The sequence below is a fragment of the Diabrotica undecimpunctata genome, chromosome 1 (genome assembly GCF_040954645.1).
Source record: "Diabrotica undecimpunctata isolate CICGRU chromosome 1, icDiaUnde3, whole genome shotgun sequence".
Lineage (NCBI taxonomy): Eukaryota > Metazoa > Arthropoda > Insecta > Coleoptera > Chrysomelidae > Diabrotica > Diabrotica undecimpunctata.
Window position 1 is genome coordinate 136,471,922 of NC_092803.1, and position 25,536 is coordinate 136,497,457.

The 25,536-nt window shown below is 32.1% G+C and overlaps 1 protein-coding gene and 1 pseudogene across 1 annotated transcript; one reads left to right on the forward strand and one right to left on the reverse strand.

The window, feature by feature from the left end:
- Nucleotides 1-911: 911 nt before the first annotated feature.
- On the forward strand, nt 912-2,986 carry LOC140435328 (uncharacterized; annotated as a pseudogene).
- A 20,770-nt stretch (nt 2,987-23,756) lies between these two features.
- Nucleotides 23,757-25,496, reverse strand: LOC140435344 (uncharacterized). The gene has a single exon (XM_072524161.1). The coding sequence runs from the start codon at nt 25,494-25,496 to the stop codon at nt 23,757-23,759; it is 1,740 nt and encodes a 579-aa protein (XP_072380262.1).
- Between the last annotated feature and the right edge of the window lie 40 nt (nt 25,497-25,536).

Here is a 25,536-nt window from a genome sequence, read left to right on the forward strand (position 1 = left end):
ACACTCTTCTAATTGAAAAAACAATTTTGCAAACTTTTCTCAAATTACCGATACTTAACATAATTTTTTTTTATTTCAAATATGATAACTCTTCTGTTACGACAGAAAAAAGGATATTACCTCTTCAATGTTCATTATATTTAAATGTATTTTGTTTTGTTAAAATTTACTTATCATCTTTTATCGGAAAGAAAGAGTTATCATATTTGTAATAAATGAAAATTATGTTCGGTATCGGTAATTTGAGAAAAATTAAAAAAAAAAATTTTATACTATAGTTTTTGAAGACTAGGCTCAAACAATGGAAATACTATAGTTATCTGTCAATGGAAGTGATAAACTTTATTGATCTTATGAGAATCGTAAAAAATGGCACAAAATCGCACGTTTCTTTTGTTAACAGCAATGTAGAAACTAACTTCATTTGCGTCAAAAAAGCTGCATTGTTCACCTTTAAAACGAATTTTGATTTTTCTTGATAGGGCACTCTGATTAAAATATATCGACTGTTATAACTGTTATAACCGATTATACCGTCTAATTGATTTAACATTTACTTAAAAAATTATTGTTTCTGGCGTTAGCGTACTTTCACATTACACTATTTCGCTCGTGCGGGAAAAAATCGCCCGATTTTTAATCGTGGTTTTGCTTCTTTCACATTGAACGATGTAAATCGTACATTTTTATCAGTTCATCGGAAAATTTGGTCTGGTCTGAATGAGAAAAAACTAATGGATCGTGAACAAGTTATTGCATTATGGATACTGTATCGGCGTCGGAAAAGACAAAGGCGCAATCGGCTTTACTGGATTCACCCAATTAATCAGAGACAACAGAAAGTCAAGATGTCCCACACATTATTTGAAGATCTTAGAAACGATGACCAAAAGTTTTTCAACTACTTTCGTATGTCAGTTCGCTCCTTTGATGAGTTACATAGGAAACTGAAGAGTGTTCTTCAACGACAAAACACGCAGTTCAGAAACTGTATACAACCTGTTGAAATGCTTTCAATATATTTAAGGTAAGCATTTAAATACCGCTTTGTTTTTATACCGTTGTTTAAATGAAAATGCCATTGAAGTTAATACTACATTTAAGTTTAGGGTTTTAAGTGACAAATTGCTTCATCATAATCTTATATTATTATGTTTTTATATAATAAGTTAATATTGCAGTAGTAGGTAATATAATAAAACCTTTTGAATAAGCAAATATACTTTATTTAATATAAATCACTCAAAATATATCAAAAATCCAGGAATCTCGTGAAGCCGAAATAGACGGACTATGCTCAGTTTCAGTTTGTGAAGAGTTGCTGTAACAAAATCCCTGTAGGTACTAAGATGCGGATGCTGTACCCGGTTGCGATTGTGAATCTGATTGTTTAGGCGTTGATTGCTGCGTTGGCCTTGACTGATTTTGCTGTTTACGTACATATTGAGAAAAGTGAAGCTGTTGTACGCTATTTTGAACGTTGCCCGAAAAACTAGGATTTGCATATTGTTGAGGTTTAAATGGAGGTTGTTGAACATGGACAAATGCTTGCGGTTGGTTAACGGGAGATGGCTGAAGCATGTACTGAGGTTGTGGTTGATAAGATGGCACAGAAGAGGGGTTGTTTGATTGAAGATGAGGAGTTTCCTTTAGTTTATTTATGTTTTTTATTACGTTTAACACTTCCAGTTGAAATTAAAGGAATTTACTGTTGGAATAGTTTGTCAAATGAGGCAAACTCTGAAGGAAGGACATTTTACTGCAAGGCGTTTTAGGTTCCAGAGCTTTAAGCATTTTCACCTCAACCTCATCTAGTTTCTTTCGTTTCCTTGTTCCTACGGGCTTGGATGGCAGGTTTACGCTGGTAGAAACTTCTGGTTCACCAGTGGTGCCTTCAAGCTCTTCATCTTCTTCGAGTGTTCCTGGTATAATTTCTGGGTTCAAGCTGTCTACCGTTTCTTTTTCGGTGTAGATCTTATTCAAAAATTGAAGTTGGTCTGAAAACACATATTACTTACGTTTTTTAGCCCCAGATCCACTTTTTTTAGCATATTTGTCATCTTTTTTCGATTTCGCGAAACAATCTCGGAGGTTAGTTCACCTTTTCATCACTTCTTTGCCTGTAAAAAAAATAAATAAAATAAAATGAATAAATAAATACAATCAATTCAGTATGATAATTATTAATGACAATGTTCACTTTATTTCAGATATTTGGCGAGTGGCTGTACGTTTACGGATTTGCACTACAGCTACAGAGTTGGAATTTCAACAGCAAAAAACATAGTTGAAGAAATATGTGCTGCGATTTGGTCATAAATGCGAGAAGAGTGTGGCAGTCAATTGCTTCCAACTTTGAAAGTATCGCAAACTTCCCTCACTGCCTTGGAGCTGTGGACGGCAAGCATATAAGACTGACTTATCCGTTTGACTTAGGATCAATGTATTTTAATTACAAAGATTACTTCTCTATTGTACTTATGGCTGTAGCAGACACAAAGTACAGATTTGTTTACGTTTATGTAGGGAGCTATGGTAAAGAGTGTGACTCGTCAATATTTAAGAGGTACAAATTGTGAAAATCAATAGAAAGTGGTTCTCCACCATTACCTGAGGAAAAACTTCTTCCAGGAACAGAGAGTTCTAAAATACCATACTTCTTTGTTTGAGACGAAGCATTTGGCTTACATAGACATCTACTGAGACCTTTTGGAGGCAAACGCTTAAAAGTTGAAAAAAGGGTCTTTAATTATAGATTGTGCAGAACACGAAAATATGTGGAATGTGCGTTTGGCTCTATCGTCCTATCAACGTTCAGCCAGTGCTCATCGTCAATGCGTGCATCGTATTGCACAACTATGTACGTGACAGAGACGGATATCTTGTTGAGGACACAACGACGATCACAGACCTGGAAGATGTATCAGGAGAAAGCACTACACGAGGAGCCTTGGAAGCAAACAATATCAGAAGTGTGCTTACCTAAGAATATATGTGAAAATAAATAAATGAAATAAAAATAAAAGTGTCTCTGTTACAACACCAATATACATTACAAAATACAATATACATACGTCCAAAAAGTAAGTTTAGTTTGCTTAATAGAAAGTTAATAGGTATAGTACTTCCCAAATGCATTTTTTTCTCCATCGCCATTGTTCTCCAAATCCGGACTGAGTGCTAAACATACTTCTTCCCAGGCTTTCCTTGTTGTATTTCTATCCTTATAAATTTCTAAAGTTTTGTCCCATAACACAGGTTTTGCTTCAACTAGCGATATTAAAAATTCAGCGTCAACCCCTTCCATAATTTGCAAACAAGCCACCATAACTGAACGCGGTAGAAACAATACTGGGGACAGTTCCCGTACGACTGAAGATCGTCTAGTGTGAAAGCGTGCATTTGGTCACGTAGACCACTGAGCTAGAGGACGATATGGTAGCCGTGCGGTTCTAGTAGCACTGGATGGCTGCAACACGATTACAAAACGTGCCCGTGTTCTAATCGTGCAATGTGAAAGGTCTTGTGCTCTGCAAAAGTCGACCAAGAAAAATTTCCCGGGCGATTTTTTCCCGCACCAGCGAAATCGTGTAATGTGAAAGGACCGTAACTGACATTCAAAATCGCCGGTGGCTTAAGCGTTGTTTCTGAGATAATGGTTTATTCTACAGAAAAAGCGCTAATAGATATTTTTCCTCAAAATTATCTTAGCTACATTTCTTGTTTAAAATATTTTTCAAATTTAAAAATTTTAGTTAAAAGATTGTAAAGAATATTTTATTATTTACTGATGGGACTTGGATCAGTATCACAGCTTTTGATTTATTCAACGTGTGAACGCCTGAACAATATATCGATACCTTTTTGCCATAACATCGTAAGTATCGTTTAGTAAATTTTACAGTACGGCAGTTTTTTCAATAAACGTGTTTAGAAATGTCCAATTGAAGTGAAAATTGGCATCCGGACGTATTATGATGAGTGTTTGAAGTAAAGTAATGATTTTTCTTTGAAATAGTTTCAGTTTTTTTGTAGTTGGACTTACGTTACTTTGGAAGCATCAAAAATAATTTTGCTACTGTAGTTCTATACAATTTCAACACTTACGATAATTTTGGTAAATTCAGAAATAATTTTACATTATGATTGTTATCGTAAGCTAAGTTAGCACATTAGCTTTGAGCACGTGTGCTGCCATGCTTAAAGGCTTTAGCTTTAATTGTAAGCCGAAAAAATGCCCTAAAAATATTATTGCAAACTTAACAGTTTTAAAATAACTTAAACCAGTTTTATCTGCAATCGGTTAAAAATGGTTTACATCCTAAATAAAACCTGTTTAAGCCTACGAAGCGACTGGTTTTGGATCATTTGGGTTATAATTCAATGTTAAATATGGCAAAATGCTGAGTATAAACAAATATATTTCTCGGCTACCATTAGGCATGGGAACAACTGACATCATGTTTAAATTTTTCGTTAAATTTCCAATGGGAAAAATTTATTCGCTATTCTGAATAGATTAATATTTTTTGTAATAGCCTTTATATTTTTACTTATCTCCAACTGACAATTGTAATGTCTACACAAAATTAAAATAAAATCTTAAAATATAAATATCCCTAATTTTTTTCAATTATTCATTTAATATAAATTCTTTGTACTGTTGAAATTATCTAAACATTTTTTAACCAATCTTTTATTTCCATATAATTTGTCTAATCTTAAAACATTTATATCCTTAAATGTTTCCCAAATGATCGGTAATAGCGTGCTACAAAAAATTGGAACGCCAATGCGGCCACAGGTGAAAGGTCAATCAAAATCGGTTTTAGACTGATTGAAAACCAATTTCAGTCGGATCGTCTCGTGGGTGAATCCCCGTGCTGTTACGCTGCCAAGATCACAAAACAGTAGGAAGCTCAATCTGTTTTAGAAACGTAGTTTTTAAACAGTTGCGCCGTGTGTGCTGGAGCTTAGTGTAAACAGTGTAAAGATGATTTTACATAATATGACTGTTATTAATAATAAAATAATAAATATTTTTCCATAGCTAATGTTAAAGTGTTGCTATAACAACTGTTTTGAGTAGATAAAATATCACTTTAACCGCAAGGGTAGATAAAGTGACACTTTAACAGCAAGAGTAGATAAAATGTTTTAACTTTTTTTTATTCAATATTATTCAAATTTACAAATTCAAACACATTAAGGATTAAAAACAACTGAAATTTTACAATTAACATTATTAGAAATATCTATTTTTGGAGCATCACAACTTGTACTCGTTTGCTTAAACACTTGATTCGAGGTACTGGATTGATTTTATATTGGATACAGAGTAATTCATATCCCTAGCAACGAAGCAACAAAATTGCGATTTTTGTGCTAAAAATTACAATTTTCTTTGAAATTCTATTTTTCACCTGAACTTGAAGTCTTGCTATAGAAAAAAATGTTGTATTGCACACGACGATAAAATCGCATTATCTTCTCGAGCATAATTAGCGTCTCGACTGACGTCTCGATGCTAAAAAACGCTCTCGAAGATAAAGTACAATTTTATCGTCTTGTACAATAAATAACTAAAATAATATGATTGTTATTAATACATGAGTAGAAATAAACCTTTTATTTAAAATAAAAAATCGACCCGTTGGGTGATTTTCTTTTCAATATCATTCATTAGTCCGATAATGATATTATCAATTATTTGAAAATCTAACCGAATATTAAGATTAAATAAAAATGAAAAGGAAATAACTAATTCCAATTTTGAAATCAATTTATCATCATTTTACAAATATACACGAGTCAATATTGAATAAAAGTACCTCGTGTGCCAAGTTGCTAAGTTACAAAAACGTCAGCATGAAAAATGGATGCTTTGAAATTTTATACGACTAAAGTAAATTGAATTGGTCGAAATCGAGTTCATCGATATTACAGGGTGCTACTGTCAATATTTTATAGATACAATTCAAGAGACTAATATTATATTTTGTACATACCAATAATTTTAGGAAGATAAAGGAAATATTTTTTTATGAAAGGATAAAGGAAATGTTTTGTTTATTTACAAAGATTATCGCATCAACCTCGGAGGTTATTAGCGACATATAAACATATGCATGAGTTAATTTACTTATATATATACTTATATACTTAATAAATATTAAATTTTGTTAAGTATAATAATGTATAAGCAATTTTACTAATTGTTCAATTTTAGATTTTTCTCCTAAGATTTCACTTGTTGAACCGATAGTGTGGTTGGTCTGTCTTTTGCAACTGGTATCTTGGACACTCTACAAAGACATGCTTAACACTGAGTGGAACATTATAATTGTCACATAAAGTAGGATTAGTGTGGTCGATTATATGCCCGTGGGTTAATCGGGTATGTCCTAGACGAAGTCGAATAAGAACGACTTAATGAGCCCTGTTGGAAATTTGATATTTCCTCGGTTTAACATATGTTTTTACTTTGCGAAGTTTTGAAGTTTAACTGTCACACTTTCACTCCCGGTTTCACTGTTACTTGCTTGTTGGGCAATGCGGTCCGCTTCTTCGTTCTTGAAGTCCAATGTGTGAAGGAACCTATAGAAATTGTACAGTATGGTTGCTGTTTTGTATGATAGCTAGTTCTTTTTTAATTAGGAGAGCAATTAGATGTGTTGTGTAAAGCTGGTTAAAAGTATTGATGGAACTAAGGAAATCGGTAATTATAAGAGTTTTGGATATATTACCGGAGTTAATATAAGTGAGAGCTTGGTAGATGGTATATAGCTCGCCAGTATGTATGCAGCTTAAGGATGGTAGTTTATACTCAAGTGTAATATTTGAAGTAACGATAGCTGCTTCAACTCCAGTAGATGTTTTAGAGGCATCTGTGTATACGTGATAGAAGTTAGAAAAGTATTTTGATGAAGGTATTTTTTATTAAGGAGTAGGGAGTATCGTTTTTTCTAAAGATATTTAAGGATGTGTCGAATTAAGGAATGCTTATTTTCCAAGGAGGAGGAATAGGTATTTGGTATCGGAATTTGTGAAGTCGAAGTTTGCAAAACTCTTTCGTAGAATGGTGGTTTCACATTCCTATTTTAAGTATATAAGTTTTTAAAATGATTAGTAAATACATTGTATCTACATAGTTGGATTGTTCGGATTAAAATTAGCAGCCAATGTATATGGAAGAGGTAAATGCATACTGTCTATTTTTTGGTAGATGCATATATTATGGAACTGCAATCTATTTCAGACCTTATTTGGGTTTTATAAACATGGATTAAGCAGTTATAGTTCGCTCCATAATAATAGAGAGAGTTTTCATAATATTAATTCCATTTTGACACGTTTTTTTTTTTAATTTGCGGTAGGTATATGTTTTTTCCCTGTTATTTTCGTATCGAAGATCATTCCTAAAAAGCTAATGTCATCAGCGTAGTTTAAGATTTGGTTATATAATTTTAACTGGGGTTTAATTGGATTATGCTTCTTTGTAAATAGCAAGCACTTTGATTTGTTGACTGAAAACTGAAATCCTCTCTCAACTGAGAAAACTGACAATACAAGTTACGAATTATCAGTCACGAATAAAGCTAGATTTTGATGATATAATATTATTCATGGCAATTAAAAATAGCGTTGCACTTATTACAGATCTTTAAGAAGTGCCATTTTCTTGATGTCTCGTTGCAGATGTGCAGTGGCACAGAAAGATGTGCAGTGGTTAACCCTTACTTAAAAATTTCTTTGTTTAAGAAAGTTTGAGCTGTAATTAATGATATTACCTCTAAAATTAAATGTATGAAGTGTTCTAATAATATGCTAATGCCATGCCATATCAAATGCTTTGGTAATATATAAAACATTGCAATAGTTTCCTGTTTGTACGCAAAGGATTCCAGAATTTCAGACTCTAAATCAATGAGGTTATCAGTTATAGTTCGATTTTGTCGAATTCCACTTGGCTCGTTTACCAGGAGGTGATTTCCTTCTAACATCCACAGCAATCTTTTGTTAACTATTTTTGCCATGACTTTGCACATTACATTGGTGAGTCAGATGGGTCTTTATGAGAAAATTTTAGTTCGTGCATTGCTAGGTTTGAAAATAGGTATAATTATTGAGTTGCTCCAGAAAGTTGGAAAGACATTATATAACCATATTCTATTAAAAATTTTTAGAAGAACACATTTAGCGTTGCCTGGAATTTTTTCCAAGAATATTAAAGGTATATTATCAGGTCCAGGAGTAGAGTTTTTAGTAGTATTAAGGGCAAAGTTAAGTTCATCTAAGGTTAAAGCAATATTGATAGAACTACTATCGTTATCTTCACAATCAAGCTGTTGTTTTTCTGTGTTAATTTTATGTAGTATGAGATCTTCGGAATAGTTGCTATTGCTAGAGTTTGTTTCGAAATATGTAGCAAAAGCATTGGCTATTTCATTGGGTTTTGTTATTTTATTAGTATTATGAGTAATAATACGTACTTAATAAAATTTGTTTTTTCCTGATATTTTACGAATATTGCACCAGACTGTAGATAAAGGTGTTGAACTATTTACATTTGAGACAAATTTCCTCCAGTTGCTTTTTCGAGCAGTTTTTGTTATATATCTAGCATATGGTCTCTGTTTCTGGTATTCAATGATGTTATTTGCATTATTATGTTTTTTCATTTTGTTGAAAGATATTTTGTATTGCTTGATTGCGTTTTGACATTCTGTGTTCCATCATGGTTGAGGTCTGTGTTTTCTTAATATTTTTGTTTTTCATAAAGGAAATGTGTTTTGCTAGGATTTAATAATATAAATATACAGTGCGGATCTAATATACGCCTCCCTCTCAATTATTTTCTAAACCATAAATCTAAAATTAATATACATTTTTGGAACTAGGGCTCCTGTAGATTGTTCTTTTTTTATATTTTACTAATTTAGTCATATAAAATAGTAGAAGAGCACTATTTAAAACATATTTAAATATGATCATATAGCAAGTAATATTTGATGAAAAAAAGCTGTTGAATCAATTAGTATGGCCCTAGAGTTTTAGATAATTATGTGTAAAATATAGATTACCCCAAACAATTTTATATTATTTAACTTCAATGGAAAATGCACAAGTGGTTTAAAATAGTTTTATAGTTTTACATATTCTAGTACAGTTTTTTATTAACATCTACATTATTTTTCTTATATAATAGGTAACAATAAAACACTGAAAACTTTGTTTTCAAACTTCCACAAAATTTATTTTAAATTCTTATCACTACAGCTGTTTCGGCTGATTGCCTTTCTCAAGTGATCTATTTTTGGCATGCGTTTACACTTTATAGTCTCTAATGAGATAAGTTGAGGAGGGGAGAACTGTTTGTCTCAAGTTGGTCATTTAGAATTATATCTGTGTTTTTTAATTTGTTGATTTCCATAGATTCTAAAAAAGATAGCTTAAGGCCTTTATTTTGAATGTGGAGAATTTTAAATTCGTCATTAAAAGAATGATTATGATCTAGAAGGTGAAGTGCGTATGTGGAATCTGTTTTTCTATTATTGAAAGCCCTTTTATGTTCTAATATTCGTTTATTAAAATTTCTACCAGTTTGACCGATGTAAGTTTTTGGGCAGTCGCTACATTTAAGTTTGTACACACCACTGTGTAAGTGTTTTTTATTTTGGCTCTTGTTGTTTTTAATATATTTGCCTAGGTTGTTATTTGTTCTGAAAGCTGGTGTTATTTCTTTCTTTTTTATGTGTTTGGCTATTTTTGTTGATATTTTGCCTGTATATGTAATCGAGCAGAAGGTACTGGGTTTTTTCTCTGGTGGTGGAAATACTAATTTCAGGGCTTGTGTAGTTTTTAATTTAACATTTTTATTAACTAATTAATTAGAGACTATAAAATGTAAACGCATGCCAAAAATAGATCACTTGAGAAAGGCAATCAGTCAAAACAGCTGTAGTGATAAGAATTTAAAATAAATTTTGTGGAAGTTTTGAAAACAAAGTTTTCAGTGTTTTATTGTTACATAAAATGAATTTCCATCAAGTATAGGTCGAATCCATCAATTATATAATAGGTAATGAGAAATTGGACTGGTTGGCCAAAGATGGAATAACAAAGTGTGAGATCCTAACTCAGATTTTATCGAGTGATGCATTAAATGACGTTAAAGATAGAATATATAAAATACGGGAAAAAATACCTTCGCCAATTGAATAAATATTTAAATATAAGCTCTCAAAGAGGGATATTTCTACTATTGTTTGCTTTTGTGATAATGTTTCGATTAGAGATTTGAATTATATTTTCCTGGAATGCAAAATTAAAGAGAGATATATAGACCAATTGTATTACTGTCTACAACAAGACCAAGTATGGTCTCCAATTAGTATACAGTATTTACTAAGTTTTCATGATATGAGAATAATTAAATTACTAATTAACTATTTGAAAGAAATAAATATTGCCGTTTATTTATATATTATAAAAAAAATAACAAATAAAAATTCGCGGCTAACGGACCTGCTTTGCAACCCATATTCTTTCTCTCTCTCTCTCTCTCTCGCTCTCTCTATTTCTGTCTCTCTCTCTCTCTCTCTCTTTCTCTCAATCTCTCTCTCACACACACACACACACACATACACACTCACACACTCACACACATTTTTCTTAAATATACTCGGTTCGTTGATCCCAATCCCAACTGCCTAATAAATTCAGTAATTTTTTTTTGCTGTTATAGTGTATTTTTATGTAAGAGAGAGTAATAAAACAATAAATTATGTATGCAAATCTCTAAACTGTTGATACGGGTGACTCAATGAAAAACAGATATTTGTCAACAAGTTTACAGAAGTATATAGGAAAACAATTTTAAATTGAGTATGACCACCAGGTATAAAGGTTAGAGCAGAATAGAATACAATAGTTGTGAGGGTTACTAATCCCTAAATAAGGTTGCCAGTGTCGGAGTGATGGAGGTTAACAGGTACTAATGAATTTGCAAGAAATGTAAGATGTTTATTTTATTGGTTATATATAACCAATAAAAGTTTAATAAATACCTACCTATTTGCAAAATAAAGTTTAATTCTTTAGATAAAATAAAACGTTTTATTTTATCTATTTTCAAAATAAAGTTTAATTCTTTGCCTATTTGCAAAATAAAGTTTAATTCTTTAGATAAAATTAAACGTTTTATTTTATCTGAAATGAGTGCATTCCACGAAGTAAGGGTTTCAACAATCAAACATTTAATTCTTTAATTCCAGGAATCTACGACAGTAATTGACTAGATAATTACCTTCTAAACTTATTCCACAGAAAATGTGATAGTGGGTTTTTCCATTTTGTATATAGGAAGGTCCAAGTGGCGTATTCAAAATTCTTAACAGTTCACTAAAAGTAGGTACTTCAGTTGCAAGGTGCAGTTTATTGTGTATACTAGTGTTATGGAAAATTTGGAAGTGCCGTGTAAACGCCGAAAAATTGGTCCTCTAACAGTTAATGAAAAAACATTAATATTTAATTGTTTTAAATCATTTACAGACAAACGTTTATGTGAAAGTGTTGATGAGACCGTTGAGTTAGTTAGCAGTACACTTGGTGTTGGGAAATTGTGAATTAAACCCGATTGAACTGGTATGGGCACATATAAAGAGTGAAGTTTCAAGAAAAAATACCACTTTTAAAATTCATGATGTTAAACAGTTGTTTTTGGAGGCCGTAAATAATGTAAAACCTGAAAACTGGGAAAAGGCAGTAAATCACACTATTAAAGAAGAGGAAAAAATGTGGAAGCTGGACAATATTACTGATAAAATGATCGAGCCAGTTATTATAAATCTTGGTTCTGAAAGTTCATCTTCTAAATCTGATTTGGATTTGTAACAAGTAGCTGTAAGTTTTATATTAATATTTTTATTCATCTATTTAACATACCTTAGACGGTTTTAAAAACTCTTTTTCTCTTTTGTAATTTTTAAAAATTAAAAAAAATGTGAATTTTTTAAAACCCATTTTAATGTAGGCCAGTCAGTTCTAATATAGTGTGTGATAAAAGAGGTCACTTTTGTTTACATACACATAACACTTTATAACACTGAAATAATTCATTTATTTTTTACAATTATTCAAACTAATTTTTCAATTAATCTTGAGCACGCCCATGGAGGGGTCGGAGCTACCAGTTAAAATTATGCTAATTACTCTCTCGTTCATAAAAATAAACTATAGTTAAATTTTTACTTCAACTGGAAGTACACAGTTGGAAGTTACTATATAACCAAATGCAAGTGCTCATAACAAATATTAATTATTACTTAGAGGTAAACAGTATTCACATGCAGTTTATTAATAAAATAATAAAATTTAAAAAAAAAAGTTTAAATGTTTATTGATTCGAGACCTTTCCTCGTCTTCTTCCTTCAAATTTTTTCAAAAAAAAGTTTTAGAAAGAAGTTAGGAGAATCAGTATCTTGTTTGAATTAATAAGAAATACATACAATACTTTTGTTAAAAATTTTTTTTTTTTGAAAAGAAAAGACCTTAACAAAAAACTATTTATTTTAAATATTAAAAACCCCACTGATGTGGTTATAAATGTCAAATATAATTAAAAGAAAAACCAAAATTTTTTTAATAAGCCCTCTGGTACAACTTATTAGTAAAAACACATAAAAATTAAAAAACATATAGAAATTACCATAAAAATGAGCTCGTTTTCAAAAACATGACTGAGATATAACAATAAAACCTGATTCAAAATATATTAAGAAATTGTAACAAATCAAAATAGCAATTAAACATTGAAAGTAGTTAATATCCAAGAAATTGCCACATGGTTGTTTGGCGAGGAGGGTGCAAATACAGTTAGGACATCGTGAATCAAAAAACATACTTCCGAATTCAGAAAATCTTAATTTCCGCTGGTTAACTGAAAAACGGTACAAATTGGCGATAAAAAAATTTAAAAGGACAAAGAAAATTCGTTAAAGATGAATTTTGGTGCTTATATCTTCTATAAAAACATTTTTGGTGATGACCAAGATGTAAAAAATAGAAGAAGAACAAACTGAATTGTATTTTTAAATAAATTGTTTATTTTTTATTAAATTTTATTTAATAAAAACTATTTTCCTTAAATATACTTATCTCTTTCTTTTATACCGACATTGTTCGCCTTCGAACGTCATGTTAGTGGAGAAGGCATTATCTACAATTAAAGTCAAAAACAAACTTATTGTTTATTTATTTTTTCCTATTTATGTAATAAATATTGTAGTTATTTTACAGTTACCCTTCTAGCACAAAAGGGATGCATAAATTATTGTTAATAAAAAAATACATAAATATTTATGTTTTCCTGATTATATCCAATGTTGCATTTTGCTACTTAACACCTTCTTCCACTCGTGTCTTTAATTATGTTTGCAATAAAAAAAACAATCAAATTAATTCTCACCATGAAATGTGGACACATAAAGCCCACACGTGTACATTAAGGAAGACCGCGGAGAAAACAGAGTTGATAATATCTTTCAAACACATTGGTTAGTACTCTATTAATATTGTTACCAATCACTTAAATAGCCGCTTTTATTAATTATAATTATTTATGCGTGAAGCATGCAAACTATAAGTACATAATCGTTACATATATTTCAATTCGTGTCATTTTTCGACGTATAGCCATGTGTAACAATTAATTAAACTGTATTAAATTGATTAGTTGAGTAAAAATTAAATGCTATTAATATATACCTACTCATTACCATTAAAATCTTATTTCAATGTTTGGTATAAGGAAATATAGTATTTGTTTAAGTCGGTTACATTACTATTATTATTTCTAGGTATAGTTTGGGTTTGTTTTGGATTGGATGGACATCAGAATTAGATCGATTTTTTATAATGTATCTTCTTTTTTTAGTTAGACCGTTGCAAAATTCTGGTGAATAATGATTTTTTTTTTCTAAAATATCTTACTTTTTTCAGATTTTCGGAATGGTATTGTGTGCTAGACAGTTTAATTGCTCTCTCAGTAAGGCTGAACATAATACTTCCTTTGAAGTATTATGCGAAGTATTTGCGTTGGTATTAAAATTTAGACATTTTCCAAATCAAACATCTTTTGTAAAGCAGCTAACTAACTAACAGCTAAATAACTACTAGAAGAAGGAATAAAAACAATTCCGAAAGCTAGACCAAAAGTCAAAAGAGTGCTTTTGTAACATCTTGGCCAAACTTTCTGACTGCAGCCCTAATAAACTGTGTTGTTTGTATATATATATATATATATATATATATATATATATATATATATATATATATATATATATATAACTAAGGTACACTCGAAGAGTGATGGGTTTTTCGGTCAAAGTGGAGAAATAAAAGACAAAGAAGGTGGCTACTTCATCTATTAGCCACCCACTACTCTTCGAGTGTACCTTAGTTTATTTTGGATTGACGGTCGTACCTGTGTTCGATGGATTCAAAGATTTTCTAGTTGTCTTTTATTGGGATAGAGAAGAAGGATAAGAATAAAAATATATTATATTACAAAAATTTACGTTTCTTTATTTTATATGAACGAATAAAACAATTATCAAATTCTGTCGTTAACTTATCGATCAGCATACAAGAAAATAAATCAAATTTTTATAATAATAAGATTTTAAATCTACATACATTTATATTACATGAAAACCAATTTTACTTAAATTTTTCTTTACTTGAAAACAAGAAACAACAAAACTTTAAACTTTTGATTAGCCTACCAAAACCGTAGTTCTTAAATTTGAATGCTAATGACCATGATGTCAAACTGATCCTTCACAGATATTAAATTTAATTGTACAAACACTTACAGCTTGTTTTCTTGTTGAGTTGTATGTTGGAACATACCCAGAAAAGTCCAGTCTCCTCAACGATGTGATCTCTCCTCTTTGGCACCCCGGCTCCTTCCTAACGTCTCTGCAAACCTCCTGCAGACTACACAAAAAACACCTGATACACTTCTCCAAACTCAGCTACTTATTTATGACACCAGGACCTCCTTTTGTCAACTTGATGCCGTAAGAATACTTTCACATATACTTTATAAAATGCCCACGGTAGATACAAGGACCTCTTTTAATCTACTTGTTATCTCCTTCTGCAAACTATTCACTTCTTTTCGTTACGCCGGTATCCAAACTTACGAACCACACCCTATCATGAGACAAACGACTGTTTTCTTTCGATGACCATGATATCCCTAAATTCTCCCAATCAAAAGCTCAAATTGTGTTTACCATGATTTTGGAAAAGCCTAATTTCGGTTTCAGAGAAAAACTAAATAGCTTACTTTAAAATTGGTTTTGTCAATACACCATTTATACATATTTCAAAAGATTAGAATATGGTCATTTAATACTCGACTATACAAACAATGAAAAGATTAACTTACAGGTAAAATGTCTTCTAATTCTAAACAAAAGATTTTTGATAATTTTGTTTGAAACGGAAAAAGGTCGTTTGCCAAACAAATTTCTATTCTTATCTACACTAAATCTTATCTTAAATTACTATATACAATTTGTTAATATTGATATCTTAAAATTTTATTTCGATGGATTTTTCTATTTATTTTTCTTTGGTTGGGAAAGAAGAAACATAACAATATATATATATATATATATATATATATATATATATATCGTTGTGAAAAAGTCTCACAACAAGGTGCTACCTTTGAAATAAATAAACTTATAATAATTATGAAATTGTGCATTTTTTAGAGGATCCTCGAGTTTGCATGACGTCATCATGTCCTTTATGACCGCCAATTTTTTTACTAGCACCGTAGATGATTAGCTTATTTATTCCACTTTTCACCAATATTTTTGTTAGGTGACATAATAATTATTTAAATAATTGAAGTAAATGTATTCTTAAAACTGTAGTTTTAAATAAATGTTATTATACAATACATAAAACTGAACAATGGAACTAAATGACATTGTCTTTATTACAATAAATACTAATACTGACAGAAACTATCGTAAAAGCTCCAAACAGAATTATTGATCATTTATACAGTAATTTTACATTATCTATACAGATATCTCATTTATGTTAAAAATTTTAATTACTGCCATTTACCTTGCCATGCCAGAATGCGTCATGGTAAAGATGAATTTGTTTTTGTCACAACTGTGGCAGATTCCGTTTAAATATTTGGCTTTAGTTATACTAAGACTCTCTGTTTTTAGAATACGCGAACAAATAGCTTATTGTCAATCGAAGATAAAAATAAATTATTCTAGAATAGAACTGATTTACGTATTTTCACATGTTTTAGATGACACATTCTGTATATACACCCACCGAATCGGGTAGCTAACTGCCTGCCTACTTATTCAAATTGATTTTTGATTACAACCCTCCTTTATATTAATATTGATAACCTCCATTTTGTGCTCCAAACCAATTACAACTTATAATTTCAAAGAAATATAATTTTCCGAGGAAGGAAAATTACACGGTTCCTGTTTATGTAATTTATTTGGAAGAGCAGCCATATGTAAGTTACTTTTCCACTTTTTCTTCGCTGTAATTACTTGCCTGAAAGTTTCCAAAGATAATTTGAAGTTAGACAGAAGGTTTATGTTTTTTTAAAAAGATTTTCGACGAAGTTCTAGTCTATCGTGACTTATTTATAGAGCTTTTGGGTAATTTTTTTCTTAAAGAAAAGCAAAAGTAAAAGTTTCGACTGTTCGTGATAAACATGCATAAACGATTTTATTTAATTATAAAGCAGACTTCTATTGATTCTTCTAAATTGGGGTAGGTAAGAATAAATAAAGATTTACGTTAGAATTTAGAATTTGGACTAACAAATAATTTTTTATCATATTTTACCATAAACTTGCAAAAAAATGAAGATAATAAATTACAAAAATATTATTCAAATGTTAAGCAATTTTTTAAAATTTTTCTTTCTCTTTCAGCCCCCTGTTCTTCCTACAGAGTTCCTGGGATCAACCGTTTATATTCTACTTTAGCTAATTAATAATAGGAGAACGCAATTTTCTATTTTTTAAAATGTCAACTGCATTGTGTATTTTATGCCAGACCAGGCTCGGTTATTACATAGCCATAAATGTTGTTTCCTTTTAGATTTACTTTTTCAAAAAGATGTACCACGTGGGTATAGAAAGAAATATATACCGCGATGAAATCATAACCTAGAGCAACTTTACCCAGAATTCTAAGAAAGTGGTGATCCTGAAAGAGGATGTAATTAGACGTTGAACGCCGCAAGAAATAGGAAGAAACGACGAGAGGTTTAGACTTCAAAACAATAAGAAGGCATGGATTACCTTAAAGAAAGCTCCAAACAATCGGAGCCCATTTTATATGATCCAAACCCTTTGAAACAGAGGAGGTAAGTAAGGCATTGAACGATACTAAATCTAGAAAAGCACCAGGATTTGATGGAATCCACGCAGAATTTCTAAAATATTGTAGAATACACACAATAATATAGCGAAGTAAATTCTATTCTAATATCCTTACAACGGGGTGTATGCCAGTGAGTTTCAAAAAAGCAAAAATAATTACAGTGCATAAACTCAATAAACCCAAAAGCGTGGTGGAAAACTACCATCCGATTGCGATGTTAAGCTCATGTTACAAATTACTTGGGAGACTACTCGCGAATAGTCTCAGCTCGTGCATTTTTTTACAGGCTCATCAGAAAAATTAAAAAGAATAAGAAACAAGTTCAACATCACAACAACATTCAAAACAGCCAACACACTGAAATCTATTCTGTCCAAACCCAAACCTAACAACACACAGTAAAGATAAAAAACTGCATTTATAAAATACCATTTGAATACCACAATTTTTACGTGAGAGAATGTGTAAGGTCATAAATATCAGGATAAACCAGCATGAAACATATTATATTAAGAACAGGGACTTCGACAAATCCCAAATATTCAAACATTCCTGGAATAACGAACACAGAGTACAGCGTATAGGATAATAATCATGAAAGAAACAGATATTAAAAAAAATTCCTTAATAGTAAATTCAATAAAAACTGTTTGTATGCAATGTTATAAAAACAATATAGCAAGATGCGTTCAAAAAATTCTACGATATACAATTGGTAAACTTACAAATCATTATATTCCTTTTCATGTACTATTTCCTAATAGTATCCAGTTTCATATCCATGCATCCATTGAATTTTTTATTGAATAATATATTTTTTTTATTATGAAAATAAGAGATGGATTCGACCGTTAGTTGGTAGAAATTCATTTTATATTACAATAAAACACTGAAAACTTTGTTTTTAAAACTTCCACAAAATTTATTATAATATTTTATCAGTACAGTTGTTTCGGCAGAGTGCCTTTCTCAACTGATCTATTTTTGGTTTTAGCTATTATGTGTTTTATGTGTTTACAATTTAAAGTCTAACGAAATAGGTTAAGGAGGGTAGAATTGTTTGTCTCAAGTTGATCATTCAGAATTACGTCTGTGTTTTTTAATTTGTTAATTTCCATAGATTCTAATAAAGTTAGCTTAAGGCCGTTATTTTGGATGTGAAGAATTTGAAATTCGTCATTATAAGAATGATTATGATCTAGAAGGTGAAGTGCGTATGTAGAATCTGTTTTTCTATTATTGAAAGCCCTTTTATGTTCTGCTATATGTTTGTTAAAGGTTCTACCAGTTTGACCGATGTAAGTTTTTGGGCAGTCGCCACATTAAAGTTTCTATACACCACTGTGTAAATGCTTTTTATTTATCTTTATTTATTATGTAATCGAGCAGAAGGTACTGGGATTTTTCTCTGGTGGTGGAAATACTAATTTTAAGGATTTCTTGTGTAACTTTTGTGTAATTTTAAAATTTTATTACTTAATTGTTTGTTCGTTGTACCCGTTGTTTACTGCTATTTGCTTAATAATATTTAATTATGTCTCACAGTTGTATTTAGACATCGGAATTGCTATTAATCTATGTATCATGCCATGATAGGCTGCCAGTTTATGTTATGTAGGATTGGATGATGAATTGTGTATAGTCGTGTCAGTATGGGTAGGTTTATGAAATACGGAGAACTCATGTTTATTTTAAGTCTGATGATTTTTAAATCTAAAAAATTAATGGATTGATTTTGTTCTGTTTCTATTGTAAATTCAATATGACTATGGAGTGAATTAATATGCGATAAAAATTGATCAAGTTTTCTGTTAGTTCCTGAAAAACAAACTAGTAGGTACATCGTCTCCGTATCTCCACCAATATAAAAACTGTTTGAATATGGGATGTTTTGAAATCTTTGTCTCAAGATGATCCATAAAAATATCAATGGACTTAGAGAATTATCCATTATAAGTCCTGCACTGTTATTTGAATATATTTGATTAATAAATTCAAAGTAATCCTGGTTTATGGTGGAAGTTTTGAAAACAAAGTTTTCAGTGTTTTATTGTTACATATTATGAAAATGCTAATATGAGCTGGGAATCACATATTTCAAAAAATAGAATAGAAATACCAATTAAATTAGGTGTGTGTATATAAAGAGAAATAGACATATTAATAATACTATAAAATAATAAATTTGATTATTAATAACATGAGAGAAAATAAAACGTTTCTTTCGAGCCTTGTTCTTAATTTAACTTTTTTATCTTTACTGTTTTTGTCCTTGCTATCTGTTATATAATTTTGAATCTGTTTTTTTTTATTTTATTTCAATTGATAATCCCTGTATACTGTTTTTATTTGAGGAAATAATATACCTAATACGAATATTTCTTGAACAACTGGTGGCCAAGAAGTTGATGAAACGTTCGCATTACTGGTAGTTAGTTACAAAGTACCATCAAGGTTAGAAATCAGAAGCGCTTAGTAAAGGATTATTCGAAGAATTCAAGCTCATACGTCTAAACCGGACGAAAGAAGGTAGCATGCCATATATAAAGCAGGAATTTTAACTAAAATTAATAATAGTATCCCAGGCAGCGTTGGCAGTTCTCGAAAACAAGTACAAATAGACCCCGATAGCGACTGTTGATAAATTGAGGCATGCGGTGGCGACCCAGATCGGCGACTTTGTCAGCATTACAAACAAATTTGTTGGCAGCCTGATCATTTTGCACCTTTATTATATACAGGATGAAACACAAATCGGAAATCTAAATAAATAAATATTGCAGCGTACACTTTTCAAAATATATTAGGTCGTCCAACAACAATTTTTACAAAAGAAATAAGTATACTTCACTTTTTGCCTAGTCGTTTAGGTAAAAAAAACTGTATAAAAGGCAGAACTCTGTCGTTTAAAAAGCACCTAAAAATAACTGCAAAAAATTAAGTACCAGTAGCAACCTTATCAAGAATCTCTGTGTTACTAGTTGAGCAGCATCTGGGGACATCCTACCCATATATCTGCCAAGTTTGGACCATTCTGCGGCAGAGTACTGTGCACCGGTCTGGCTAAATAGCGTCCATGTGAAGATAGTAGATGCGCAGCTTAATATAGCAATGGTAATGATTGGCAGGTCTTAAGCAAAGCCTGGGAATATGACATAGATATTTATAATATTTTCGTTGAGTTCAAATAGGCATCTGACTCAGTAAACAGGGCACACTTATACAAAATATTAAGTGAACTTGACATATCGTTCAAATCAGTTAGGCTCAACCGAATGACGATGACAGACACAGTGGCTCAGATACAGATATAACATGATATGACAGATCCATTTAAAATAATACAAGGATTAAAATAGGGTGATGGGCTGATTTAAGACCTTTTTTTTGTTATAGTGCCGTGCACCTATAGTGCATTGGCGAATTAGTTATGCCTGTCTAGGTTTTTATATTTTGTAGCCACGACATTTGTTTGCGACCTACTAGTCTCTTGCCCTCAATTTTTCCTTGGATAACTAGTTGAGGGATTGCGTATTTTTTTCCTCTCAAGATATGGTCCAGATATCCAATTTTTTGTACCATGTTTAAGTTGAGTAATTCTCTCTCAGTATTCTCTCCCTTATCTCCCCTCTTAAGACTTTCTCGTTTCTAATCCTATCTGTCCATGGCATGCGGAACAATGTTAGCGTTGTGTAACATTTTTAACATTGCATCGTGTTTTATGGTGTCCTAATCGAGGTATGTGATGAATAAATCCTTTCGTTGGTCCATGTAGTTTTGTACAAGAGTATTTAAGCAGAAAGCTGCTTCATGTATACCAATCCGCTCTTGAACTCAAATTGTGTCTCGCCGGCTAGTTCTTCCAGCTTTTTGAACATTATTGTGTGGAGGATGCGAAGAAATATTTTAAGCAAATGGCTCATTAAACTGATCAGTCTATGTTCTTTGCATTTTACCGCTTTTTGTGATTTAGGGATCATTATAAAGGTTGAATAAAGCCAATCCGTTGGAATGTGGCCGGTGTTATATATGGCATTGAAAACGGTTACCAGCATGTCGATGTTGTCATCTTCTAATAGTTTTATGGCTTTAATAGCACGGAAGGGCCGCATAAATTTTTCGTGGGTAAGTTACTAGTTGGTAGATTCAGTCTATTATCCATAAATAGGGACAAAGCATAGTCTGTCCAAATTTTAGCTAGTTCTTCCTAGGATTGTACGTAGTCTCCTTGATAATTATTCAGGCGAGTCTCATGGTGTTTGTTGTAACTCGAAATTTTTTTAACCTTTTAATGTAGTCCAAATCTGTCCAGCTTTTCTTGTAGTGATTCGAATTCTTCACACCGTTCTTTTATCCAGCTTTGCTTTGCGAATTTAATTCTTACCCTAAAATGTTAAAGCTTAAGTTAAGTATCTCTTCCGTCATCCACTCGTTTTTGTGATTTTTTCTTATTTTACTTGCGAATACTTTAGCAGCATTCTCTATAGCCATTTTTATTTTCTCACAGAATTTCTCTATGCATTTTACTTGTATATTTCTCAAGTTCTCATTGATGTGCTTACTGTATGTAGTTTTAAGCTCTTCATCTCATTAATTGTCTTGTGTTTATATACTTTTTGTTAGATGGTTTTTTAAGCTTTGCCAGTCGAAGCCTTACACTTGCGATTAGTAGGTTGTGGTCAAACGAAATGTCCGCACCAGAGTAAGTGGCCACTCTTTTTATATAGTTGCGGAATCTTTTGTTTGAAGATGTAATCAATTTGATTTCTTATCATATGACCTGGACGGTTCCCTAATGCTCGCATGTATACAATCTTCTTGGTGGGAGCTGATACCAGTGGTATTGGATATAACGAAATCATGTTCTTCACAAAATTAAATTAGTAACCCTCTTCGCTTATTTTTAATACCCAGATCGAAATCACCTACCGCATTTCCACATTTACTCTTATCGACTTTGGCGTTAAAATCGCCCATTATGATGTTGATGCTAGGCAATAAAAGCATTTTTCTTTGTTATCTTTAATGCTTGATTTGTAGCGATTTGTAGAGATATTTTTGTAGAGGTCTAAAACTTCAGTTTTAAGTTTATTAGCTTGGAACGGGCTGGGTTCCTCTGCACCGTCCAAGTGGGCCGAATAAATACTTCGGCGGGTACAAGTAATTATAAGATATAATTACTTCGGATTTGCCTTCGATTTGGTATATTTCCATTAAGCGGTGGTTCTTTTTGTTACATGGATTTAATTAAAACTACTCTTGCTCAGTAGAAATGTATTTTGATTATCAATAGTATACCCTTAATTGTTTGATAAACAATATACTAATTACTATTTATTTGCTCGTTGCTTGCTTAATTAATGAATATTAACACTTACAGTTATTATTGTTAAGACGTGATCGGATGGTTCTGAGCGATGCGTCTTCTCGGAGAGTTGAACGTACAAGAGAGAGAATTCTGTGCAATCTTTCGTATCGTCAAATTTTGGTCTGTACCAAAGGGTAGTTAGGGGTAGGACGCGAGGGCGCGGTTGCCAGTTTGGATCAAATCCGAACATACTCCCCGGCCGTTGAATGTCTCATTCAATAACGAGGTGGAAGGAATGAGATATAATGGTTCAGTTGGAACGTGAGAAGATACAGAAGACCTATGATATATAAACAAGAAAGTAAGCAAGAATAAGAAGAAAGTAATAAACGACAATCAAATTAAGAATCTTGAGGCAAGGGACATAGCCTTGTGATGGGCCTAATGAAGACTCCTTCACTAATTCGAATCCGTACAGCTCTGACCGGAAAGTAAGGACTGTGGTTCGACATGACCAAGTCTAGTATGTTCGTGTGAAAGCAGTAGAGTGACTTATACTTCTAATGTGATTTAGAGAGAAGTAAAATAGGGTGTTTGTGATATTCTAGAATGTCTGCATTTTTTTAAGCGTCCACCGACACATAAAAAACCAGAGTGATTTATGAATGGGCTAAGTGAGACCATGTTTTTATTTGAGAGTGATTTCCTATTTTGGATTTCAGAGATTTCTGAACTGAAGTGTTGGTGTTGAACAATTTTACAAATTGAGTTAGTGGACGTGAGAAGTTCATCTACAGATAGTGGACCAGTAAGAGTTTTAGTGGGAAATCTTGAATTGTGAATAAATCTGTGAACATATGCCATTGCGTGCACTAGTCTAGAAAATTTGGAAAATCTAAGAAATATTTTATGCCAAAAATTTTCTTTGATAGGTTTAGTGGTAAGAAGTGAGATTTTTGTCTCTTCTGGTAAGTTGCATTCATTAATTTTTTCATTAAAATGAGCGAGATTTAGATTGGGGTCTTGCAGAAATGAAGGACCTGACCACCATGAATCTAATTTTAAAATGTTTTGGGCTAGTAATCCTCGAGATGGGTAGTCGGCAGCATTTTCTGCAGATTTTTTTGTGGTGCCACTGAAAGGCATTTGTCAATTCAGTGATTTGAGCAACTCGATTGGAAACAACGGTATTCCAGCGGGATGCGTGGGATTGTATCCACGATAGTGCTATCCTTGAATCGCTCCACGAATTGACACTAGAGAATGACAGTTTGTTTTCATATATTGATATAATTCTTTTGGTGAGTTTTGAGAGGAGTAACATGGCACAGAGTTCAAGTCTAGGTAGGGTAGTTGTCCTGATAGGGCTTACCCGAGATTTTCCTGTAACCAGTATGCAGCAAACTGTGTTATCAGAGTATACAGTACGAAAGTAAATGCATGCTGCATAAGCCCTTTCGCTGCTGTCAGCAAAGCCATGAATTTGTATGTGTGCGACTTTCTTATTAAGAAATAGACAGCGTGGGATTTTTAAGGACTTTAAGTGAGGGATATTATTTACAAAGGTTGTCCATTCTTTTTCCAAAGAGGGAGGCAAGATATCGTCCCAGTCCATTCGTTCAAGGAAAAGTTTCTTAATAAATAACTTTCCATGTAGAATCACAGGAGTTATCAACCCTAAGGGATCATACATTTTGGCTAGAGTGGATAAGGCAATTCTTTTTGTAACGCGAGTGTTAGTTGGGGCTTCAGGTACTGAAATTGATAGTGTGTCTGGAGAAGGGTTCCATGAAAGTCCTAAAACTTTATTAGAGGCATTTTCGATTTGGATGTCATATGAAGTGGGTTGATCATTGTTACAATATTTTTCAGTGAACCTTGTGGAATTGGAAACCCATTTATGAGTTGAAATGCAAGCACTACCTAGAACGGTATTTAATTCGTGATATGTGGTTTCTAGGTCAGCTTCAGTTTTGGCACCACAGAGGATGTCGTCTACGTAAGTTTGTGTAAGTAAGGCTTCACAAGCGAGGGGGTATTTTTGGATGTTAGTGGATGCAAGCTCTTTTATAGCCCGAGTAGATAAGAAACTTGAAGATCTGAGGCCGTACGTAACGCTAGTAAGTTCAATGCATTCAAGTGGTTTAGAGGGATCATCTCTCCACAGTATATTTTGCAGGAAGGTTTGATTTGGGTTGATATTTATTTGACGGTACATTTTTTTAATATCAGCAGTACAAACAAATTGGGGTATTCTAAAACGGCAAATGATGTCAAATAGGTCAGGTTGTACCTGTGGACCTGTGAGCATAATGTCATTTAAAGAGGTTCCAGCAGAGGATTTACAAGATCCATCAAAAACAACGCGTAATCGAGTGCTGGTACTGCTCTCTTTTATCACGCAATGATGGGGCAAAAAGTATTTGTTTTCGGATAAGTTATTGTATAGTGTGAGTGGGATATATCGTGCATGATTAAGTGTAATGTATTCATCGATAAACCTTTTGTATTCAAGAAATAGAGAGTGATTTAATTGGAATTTATTTTCTAAGCTTTCGAATCGTTTTTTAGCGATACGAAAAGAGTCACCTAGTTTGGTATGCTCTGAGGGGCATTTAAGGGAAAGATTCACTTGGAATCGTCCGGTTTCTAAAATTTTAAAGTTTTTCTTGAAGTCAAGTTCAGCAATTTCTTCAGTCGGGGTGAGAAGTTTTTTAGTGGGTATTTCCTCCATTTCCCAGAATTTAGGAAGAAGCGAGTTAAGGGAAGAAGTG

Bases quoted from the DNA above. Each gene is read 5' to 3' on its own strand.
- LOC140435344 (XM_072524161.1), bottom strand. From the start codon at position 25,496: ATGGAGGAAATACCCACTAAAAAACTTCTCACCCCGACTGAAGAAATT.